General features: G+C 33.9%; 1 protein-coding gene and 1 pseudogene across 1 annotated transcript; one reads left to right on the top strand and one right to left on the bottom strand.

Annotated features, from left to right (window-relative positions):
* Nucleotides 1-2,672: 2,672 nt before the first annotated feature.
* On the top strand, nucleotides 2,673-4,738 carry LOC143609158 (uncharacterized protein At1g01500-like; annotated as a pseudogene).
* A 135-nt stretch (nucleotides 4,739-4,873) lies between these two features.
* Nucleotides 4,874-7,118, bottom strand: LOC143608676 (uncharacterized). The gene is made up of 5 exons (XM_077083647.1): nucleotides 7,003-7,118; nucleotides 5,805-5,981; nucleotides 5,625-5,723; nucleotides 5,294-5,539; nucleotides 4,874-5,219 (listed from the first exon to the last, which is right to left on the bottom strand). Exons 1-5 carry the CDS (start codon nucleotides 7,078-7,080, stop codon nucleotides 4,959-4,961), a joined length of 861 nt encoding a protein of 286 aa, XP_076939762.1. The 5' UTR covers nucleotides 7,081-7,118; the 3' UTR covers nucleotides 4,874-4,958.
* Between the last annotated feature and the right edge of the window lie 2,693 nt (nucleotides 7,119-9,811).

The raw sequence follows: 9,811 nt of genomic DNA, 5'->3' as shown, positions 1-9,811 counted from the left end.
TTCCGAGAACCGTCGGATAAATCCCGAGAATTTTACATACTCTACAAGCTTTAATTCTTCAAACCGGAATTTACGGGCGTTACACCATAACGTACCCAATCATAACTATAGCTCAAATCATACGGAAACCCTAAATTCGGTATACGTATTGTATCTATTATAATTCGCTCATAATATTATTTAATTAGGATTCTTGTCGATAATTCTCGAAGAGGGTGATTATCGTTTCTTGTCGTATTCATTCTCGTTTGGCTTACTCAATCAGGTGAGTTTATCATTCCCCTATTTTACTCAATTTTCTAAATATTTGGGGACATATGCGTACGTATTAGTATTTCATACTATATATATATATATATATATATATATATATTCAAACAAATACATACGTGTTATTGTGAGTAATTTAATCAAACTTACGTGCTACTTGCTTACCTGTGTTACCATTCAATCAATCGTATATTGGAATTACTATTCAATCAATCATATAGCGGGTGTTCCTGCTGGTGACCAATGCCCAATTCGCTTGGCAACGGTCTACATACTTGCTTGTGTTTTGATTATATTTACCGCACTTGTCACGTTATGCTTATTTATTGTATTGTGTCAAAACTGGTGATATTCTCACTCAACTTTATGTTGACAAAACTCCATTTTATACGCATATGCAGGTTAATGGTATTGAAGATCGAAGTTTGGATACGTAGACGAGACTTTAGGATATAATCAAGTTAACCTTTATTTGAGTTTATGTTGTATCTTTAAACTGTTTATTGTATTTGGATATTGTGTGTATAATTGAAATTAACTAATTAATTAGATATTGTCACATTTATTTCATGATAGTATCTTCGAGCCGTGAGCAATCGGATCACGCCCCGGCATTTCCGCCTTAGGTTGGGGTGTGACAACCATGGCCACGACCACGTCCACGGCCATGAAAATTTCCTCGGTAATTATTATTACCTTTGAAAAGACGATTTCGACCATTAAAATGGATTTTATCAAAATGGCCACGACCACGGCCTCGTACCCACTTTTTCCTAGAATCTTTAGTATCATTATTAGTAGCAACATTTGCTTCTGGGATTGCTAGTGATCCGGTGGGACGAGATTAATGATTTTTCATTAAAAGCTCATTATTCTTTTCTGCTACGAGGAGAAATGAATTTAGATCATAATATCTTTTAAAATTTTGCAACCTATATTGTTGTTGCAAATTTATATTTGATGCATGAAATGTGGAGAAAGTTTTCTCCAACATATCTTCCTCGGTAACAGTTTGCCCACAAAATCAGAGCATTGAGCATATTCTGAACAAAGCAGAGGTGTACTCATTTACTTTTTTGAAATCTTGGAACCTGAGATTGTTCCATTCATCTCTAGCAGTGGGAAGTAGAACTTCCCTTTGATGGTCAAATCTGCTTTTTAATCTTTCCACAAAACGTATGGATCCTCACAATTTGAATACTCAAATTGTAACATCTCATCAATGTGTTTGTGGAGGAAGACATCGGCATTTGCCTTGTCTTGTTCTTCACAATTATTTCCCTCCATTATCGTTTTCAAAACACCCATTGATTTGAGATGTCGTTTAACATGTGCCGTCCACGGCATATAATTATCTCCGGTGATGTTAAGAGCCGGAAATTCAAGTTTTGCGATGTTTGCCATTTTATTACTAAACACAAATAAGATAAACATTAGGATTACATACTTATTAAAATTAAAAGAAAATACAAAGGTAGAGCTAGAAATAGATAAAGGAAAATGAAAAAATCAAACTCCTTAGGTAGGAGATTACAAATTAAGAACAATAAGATTATCAGCATTATGGTGGTTAACACCAAAACCGGATGGATCATTTCTTGAAAATTATCTTGAGTAATCTTGAGTTGAAGAGTGTTTATGGTGAAAGAAATGAAATTGAAAATTGGAAATTTATAGGGTAATTTTATACCCGTTTGATAACGGTTATATTACCGTTATAACCATTGCATAACGGTTATATATATATATATATATATATATATATATATAATATTAATTATTTTAAAGTAAGATAACAAATATTAAATGAAGTTTATTTTATAAAGTATATAATTAGTACGCACAATGATAAGAATAAAATGTTAGTAAACATAAATAAATGTAAGTTTTAACTGAAATATTAGCGTGCATATATAAATAAAAGTTAGTTGCGATGAACGTAAAAGTTAGATGCGTAAATAAAAGTTAGTAAAAGTTAGATGCTTAATTAAATGTTAGATGCATAAATAAAAGTTAGATTGTTAGTAGTCTCATTGTTGTCAAATTTTAATAACATTCTTTATTCTTACTTATTATTGGTATTTATATATGTATGTGTGTGTATATATATAATGTATAAAATTAAAGAAGTGTTTATGATGTTTATGTGGATACCTTTGTGTCTAATACCTTTCTTAATTATGATATAAGCTGCTCGTGCTGATAACGTGTTATAATTTTACAAGAATTAACACAAGATTAGTGCTAAAACTTGAGAACTTTAGAAAATTTAGCAAAGAGAGAAAGTAGTGAAATGTATCACTTATGAATGTGTATGTATGAGGTGCATTTTCTCCTTTACATTGAGCTAGTATTTATACTACAAAAGATTAACTTTTTCTCTAGATAAGATTAACTATTTGATGGTCATGCAGTATGGCACATTATCAATAAGTTTGACAAAGAGCTCATCCACTTGCTTGGAAGATCTAGATGGGTAAATCTTGATCTTGAATAGATATTCATAAGAGATAAATCATTTAAAGTTATCGCATCCAAAATATTCAAAATGGTAATGTCCAATTACATTAATAATTAACCAAAAAACGATGAACTTTCAATTTTTAATCTCTATAACTTAAAAGATTTATGTAGTTTATCTTCTCATAAGTGTGTGTGTGTGTGTATATATAATAAAAATAAAATGCATACTTTGAATTTGAATTTCAAATCAAATCAAATTTAAAATCATAATTTCCTATTCGATTCGATATTCAATTACTAAAATCAAATGATTGAAAATTGAATTCGAACCATCAAATTCGAATGTGAGTCGAATCGAATTACGAGTTATTCGAGTCCAATTCGAATATTGAACCCTCTTAGCAGAGGTTGCAATATTGGCCCTAATCATTTCAAATTGGTCAATTTGGGTTGCTTTGAAAATTATATGGGTTGGTTTGGGTTAGATATTTTAACTAAAAGGGGCAAGATAAGTCGCTTGAAATTCCACCTTGTTATTTTCGGTTCAAAATGGGTCGACAAATTTAAAGAAATGAGTCGATGTGGGTTAATATCCTAAGAAAATGTAGCAGGTTCGGGTCGGAACGGGTTCTCCGGTGGCACAGATTTTCACACGAGACAAGTTTCGGCACAAAACAGGCTTTGGATTGGAACGAGTTCGGTTCATGTTTTGAGCCGACATAAGTTTTCACACGGGATGGGTTCGGTTTTGGTTTTTTGTTTTATTTTCTTCGATTTTTCGGTTTCAATTCCTTTCTCAAGAATTTTTTTTTTACAAAGACAGTTGGATGAAACATTTTAGTCTTTTTTATTTTTTTTTATTTTGATTTACATATCTTAAATCGTGATTACTTGCTCAACTTTATGTTGATAAAATATATCTATTTTTCGCATATCGCATGTAGCTATTTGGGATGATTGAATATGCAAGACTTAGTTAGACTTTAAGTTTTATTAAAATAAAGAACAATATATTTGCTTTTAGTTTGATGTAATAATTTTGAATTATAATGTTTGTGAAACTCTTATGTACGATGATTTGAATAAATTAATTAGTTATTGTCACTTTATATTTATTTAGTGCCCCGGCATGTTCCGCCTTAGGTTGGGGTATGACAAAACGTAACTCGGTTTAACTCTTGATGAACCCCAACTTTGTTGCATCTAGATGAACCCTAAGTCGGTTACATATCGTGAACCCTAACTTGGTTGCATCTCACTCATATGTTCTATAATGTCAAACCATTACTCGGTTTATATAACTTGCTAGTCAAAACATTACCAATTATAATTACAATACAGTTAATTATGACCGGCTTGTTAACATTGAGTTTACCGACTTGTGACTTGGAGTCTTAAATTGTGTTACTTGTTAACTTGGTTTGATATGCGCGTATCTATTTATGGTTAACGGATACACTCTGAACCATATACCTTTGATCAGAGGGTAGTTGTTGTTGTCTAATTAAGAAGAAACCGAGTAGACAAGCAATTTTAAGAAGCTAGATTTGTTAGTATAGACGGTATAAGGTTGTCTGGTAGTGTGAAAGTTGAGGTTTTTGATGCATGGTCAAGAATCAAGATCTTATTGATGATATCTGACGAAAAGGGTAGTGATTTTTGGGAATTGGAGTTTGAATAACGCTCTGGCGGTGGTGTGTGATTCAATGCCGATGATTGAAGTTTGTGTTGCTTTCAGGAACACCAATTATATATACTTTAACAAAAACATTGCAGATTAGTCATTACAGAAACATGATGTTAGTTTCCAATTACATCCCCGAGTATGAAACCACAGAGCCTTATAAACCTGAAAATTATGAGGCAGAATACATGCATGGAAGGTGAAGATGGTGCACTCTCGTGGTTCAATGCTGGTGTTTGTCTTGGGGTCGGGGTTACAGTCGTCGGTCTTCTTGTTCGGACATACCATTCGACCACCCGAAACTTTAAAAGACGCTTATAATAATTCCTCATTTTACCTTCACCTCATATATGTTATAGAGAAAGTAGAAAATTACTTATAATACCAAATCTATAAGATTTGTGGTACTTTAAGCGAATACAGAGGTCGATTAGGAAGGGTAAATGTATCATCATACTTAACCGCATATAATACAAGGAACAAGCAAAATTCAACAAGAAGATCAAAACGAGCGTGTAGTCTAGCCACGGACAGACCCTGGTTAGCATGGCCCGGACTCGTGTGCAGTCCCGTTAGTCTTTTGGTCCACACCACCCCAGTATTTAGCGGTTTTGGCATCGTCCTGAATCATTAATCTTGAAAATTCTTCATGGACATACTTCATAGTCGCCTTCCCGCCAAACTCAGATGGAAGATTATCCACATCAAAACATGATTGCATGAGCTCCACACTTTCTTTATTCTTCGGGTACACAAACTTCACCTTTTGGAAGGTTTTCGGGTCCAAGAAGTACTTGACAATCTGCATAATATTAATCATGTTGTTCAACTTTCGGTTGTATTCATTCATAAACAGCAATGATAGAAAGTGCAAACCCTCCAAAACGCGTAAAAGATCCGTGGTGGGTTGTAGAGAAACGCCACGGCTAGCCTTTGTGGATAGTGGTTCTGTAGTATGCTGATCGTTTCACGGGCTGTTTTAACCGACACGTTGGTGCTTAAAGACAATCCGGTGAAATCTATGAGCCACACCATTTCTTCCTGACCTTCCGGAAGATTAAGGATCGCGTTTTCTATCAAGTACACCAGATGTCTAATCTGGTTGTCCATTTCTTTTGTGTTCTGAAAACATTCGGTTTAATAATTAGTTACAAAGAAGAAAAACACGCGTGTAGATACTTAGAAGCTCGGGTTATCAAATGATCACCTGCATTCCGGGTCTCATTATCAAAACTGTCCGTCCAAAACGGTCACGAAAGTTTGATCTGAACACTTTCCCGGTTTCACCTTCGACAGCAATCTCGGGCTGACAAGACGAAAGATTGGATTTTTTAGTATTAAGTTGATGTACCAACATGATTTAAAGATAGAGGAATGAGGAACTAACCCAACGGATTTCTTCGGGTTTGTAGGTTGATCTCCATACAAGTGTTTCCTCCAACATCTTTTTAGCTTTGTCTACGTTCCAGTTTCGAGCTTCAAGATATCTTTTTAAGCATGCATCGGTGCAGTATTGTGAACTGCGGCTCGAGAGGGGACCGAGAGCTGATTTAAGCTCATTTATCTGCAACCATAGATTCAACAATGAGAGCTCATATTGGATGGGTACTATAGAATTCGATTCACTTATATACGCAAGAATCGAATTGTATTTGATTCATATAATGCGCTTGTTTACAGCATAATTAGATTATTTGTAATGCGCATCCTTGAAAAATCCAAGTATGTTATGTGGCAACGAGTGGTGCGCGTTTATGAGTATCGGGTACGTATACCAGTTTATGGTCTTTTCTGTTTAACAATTTAGGGCCCGTTCGTTTCACGGACTTTTTTTAAAGGATTTGGAATTGGAATTGGAATTGGAATTGGAATTGGATTTGGATTTGGATTTGGAATTGGAATGGAATAGAATGTTTGAGAATCCCTTTCATGTGTTTGGTTGGCTAATATGTATTGGAATTGGAATCTTCTTCATTCTCGGGTTTTTTTTTTTTTTTGAAGAACGAGGACAACGAAGGAAGCGTTTTAGTTTTTTTACATTTTTCGTTTTTGATTTATATTTTGAGTTATGATTTTTTTATTAATTTTTTTGAATTTTTTTTTGAGGGGTTTTTATTTTTCATAACAATCCTTTAAAATAGGTGGGATTTTGAAATCCCATGAAATGTGGGATTTGATGGTATACTTTCCATTCTCATTCTTTCATTTAATGAAACGAACATATCAATTCATGGGATTTAAAATCTCATTCCTTAGAATTCCTTCCAAATCCTTGAAACGAATAGGACCTTAAAGTTTCTAGAAAGTAAACATACTATTTATCATATGTTTTAAATTTATAAAATATATTAACATATCGGAGAAACAAGTTCGGTTATTGAGCGGTTATTATCTAGTTCCACGCCCGTCTCAAACCCTCATATGAGGTCCCATACATGAATACTCCCAAATCTTTCGAGTTTTCCCTATATGAATATATTTGTCATTCCTAGTTTATCGTTAGAAATGAATGGTATTTAGAAACCGACGTGATCACCGTAACTCTGTAAGTACAAAACTAAGGACGCGTGACAACAAATGGTTACCTTAGACTCGGGATGCTGCTCATGATGCTCTTGTTCTTGTTGTTGTCTGCGAGACCCGCGAAGCCGAAACATGGACATGATGAGTAATGCTGCAACAGATGAACGATCGAATCAACTTAAAAGAAACCAATTAACTACAAGGATGACAAAGTTTTTGTTACACTTTGAAAACGTTATAAGTGACAAACACCCAACAACAAAATATCGCATAGGATTTGTAACCAAAGTTTATTTATTTAATAGTAAGCCCGGCGATGGTCACGTGGACAAGAAAGTCGTAGGAAGGTGTGACGCATACCGAAGTTGACCGAATAACATTGTGGAAATTATGATACTTGGAAAACTGTTTCTATGGTCTTTAGTCTTTACAAACGACTCCAATAAATTATTTTAAATAATTACTATGACTAATAGATATTTGGTAAGATGATGACAGCAAATAAAGTTTATTGCACCCACCTCATACGGTGTGGATTATTGACAAAAACAAACAAACAAACAAAGTTACATGCTAGAATTATTTACCAATTAATTATTTATTTTCTCAATTAGTAATTATATATTTTATGTTAACGGTTTACTTTCTAATGTATAGCCCGTTAAACCGGTTTAATTAGTCGTGATATAACATATTTTAACATTATTATCATGACAGATTGACAGATGCCACAAAATTAAGATCGTAACTAAATTTATTTAAAACATAAATCAAATTTACTATTACTTAAGGTGTCAATTTTCAACACAGCATTGAATGTAAATTTAGCTGATTATGTTTGAAGGTTAAGAGTCTACTAACTAGTTAACACGGCTACTCTAGGTTCATAAATGAGTTAATACAGCTACCCGTTTAATTAACTGGTTAGGTTGTTCGTTGCGGAGGAAAAGGTCTCAGGCGCCATGGGGACATGGCGTTGATTTTTGCAGGTTTCCAGCGTCATCCGGCGCTATGCGGATGGCGGCAGAAGGGGAAAAGGGATGGCCGCTATGACGAGCTAGCTGTTGCTTTCTGATGTGGAAGGCCATAACGCCGGCCAGCGCTATCGGCCACGAACAACCTTACAGTTACAATTTGGTTTGTAATACCCACTAAAAATTAAAGCAAATTATAAATTTAGTTTCACTTTATATGATCTTAAAAGCCTGCCTTCATTTAATAGTTTTATCTTATACCTATGTATTAGTTGACACTAATTTGTGTTATAATTACACTAGTCACATACATTCCTAAATAAGCTAACCCGAAAAACAAATTTAACTTATGTATCTTCTAGATTATATTGCTAATTGTTTAACAAGATTGATTAATAGAGTTTTCTACAAACTAGGGTTGTTCGTTGAGCGCTAGGTTCATTTACAACCCTAATTACAAACTACCAACCAAAAGGCCTATATGAATGGCATGCCTATATATAGTCTGTAGAGTCTGCCTCGAGGCCACCGGACTTGACTTAACTTAAAAAAATAAACAAACAAATAAATAAATATTAATAAGCATATTTAAAATGATTGCCGTCTTGATCTAACCAAAATTAAATATCGAATTGAAAAGGAAATATAATAATAATAATAATAAAATAACGGATGATCATGCAGACTATGTCTAACCGGTTGATTTCCCATGAATCATGGATATATGATATATCAATGGGTTTATCATCAAACACTGATTTAACATAAAGATCGATCGAGTAGCTAGACGTGTGTATGTAATAAAAACAACAGACGCATGATTAATCGTACCTTGATCGGTATATTGTGGAAGTCAACCTTAAGTTAAGAGCAGAAGTGGAGAGAGATGTAATATCGATTTCTGTTAGTTTGTTGGAGGTAGCTGCACTCTTGAGACAAAGGGACGAAAGAGCTTTTTTCACAATTTATAAATGAAAGCGTTGATACTGTGGGTATCCTTTTCTCATTTTAGCGTGGCATGTTATATATATTCAAGAATTGAGAATAAACAATCACTAATTAATACGCATAATATATGCATACAAACTACAAACTCCAACGACTACTTACTTTTTAGAGAATTATTAGTTTTTAAGGGTCGTTTTCTAGTGTTTAATTATTTTTACACGTTATTAGTTTTTATTTATTGTGAACATCATTTTTATGACTCGTTTTTAGGAGAAGTTCTCGGATAAAAACTAGAAAAATATGAGATGGAGGTGGGGCCAGGTGGGAGTTTTGGGTGTAAAAGATGGTGATTATGTGATAATATTTTTTAGTGTTTTTAGAATTCCTTATTATGTGAGTTTTTGATGTTTTAATTTAAACTTTAAATAATGATATTTTTATGATGAGTATGCTAACTAAAAGTGTTTTTTCTTTATTGGGATGCTCTTATATAAGGCTGAGGGGTGTGGGGGCTCTAACGGGGCCGCGAGTGGGGGCTCCAGCCAATAATATTGTGACGTGTGGCAGAGAGAGAAACTGGATAAGGGGGTGTTGGAGCCCCCGGCCCTGGTGTGGAGGGGCTCCAGCAGGGGCTCCAGCGGATTTTTTTTTTTATTTTTTTATAAATATATTCAAAAAACGTATTATTAAAAAAAACTCATAAATTATTAAAAAAACACACATTAAAAAAAAAACACATTAATATCTAAAAATAAAATAAAAATTAAAGTACTAAAAAAACATTATTCTTATTCTTCGGCTTGGTCTTCTTCGATCAACCTCTTTCGGATACGTTCCTTTTGCTTTTCCATCAGCATTTGATCGACCGGATTTAGGTTACTGAAGTCTCTTGTAAGGAAGTCCAAATCTCTCATTCGACTTTTTTCCTTTTTGTCATTAGAGACCACCT

The sequence above is a fragment of the Bidens hawaiensis genome, unplaced genomic scaffold (genome assembly GCF_021521415.1).
Source record: "Bidens hawaiensis isolate Kalapana, Puna unplaced genomic scaffold, B.hawaiensis_p1.1 tig00002181_1, whole genome shotgun sequence".
Classification (NCBI taxonomy): Eukaryota; Viridiplantae; Streptophyta; class Magnoliopsida; order Asterales; family Asteraceae; genus Bidens; species Bidens hawaiensis.
The sequence above is the reverse complement of the archived record's forward strand: the minus strand, read 5'-3'. Positions and strand labels throughout refer to the sequence as shown.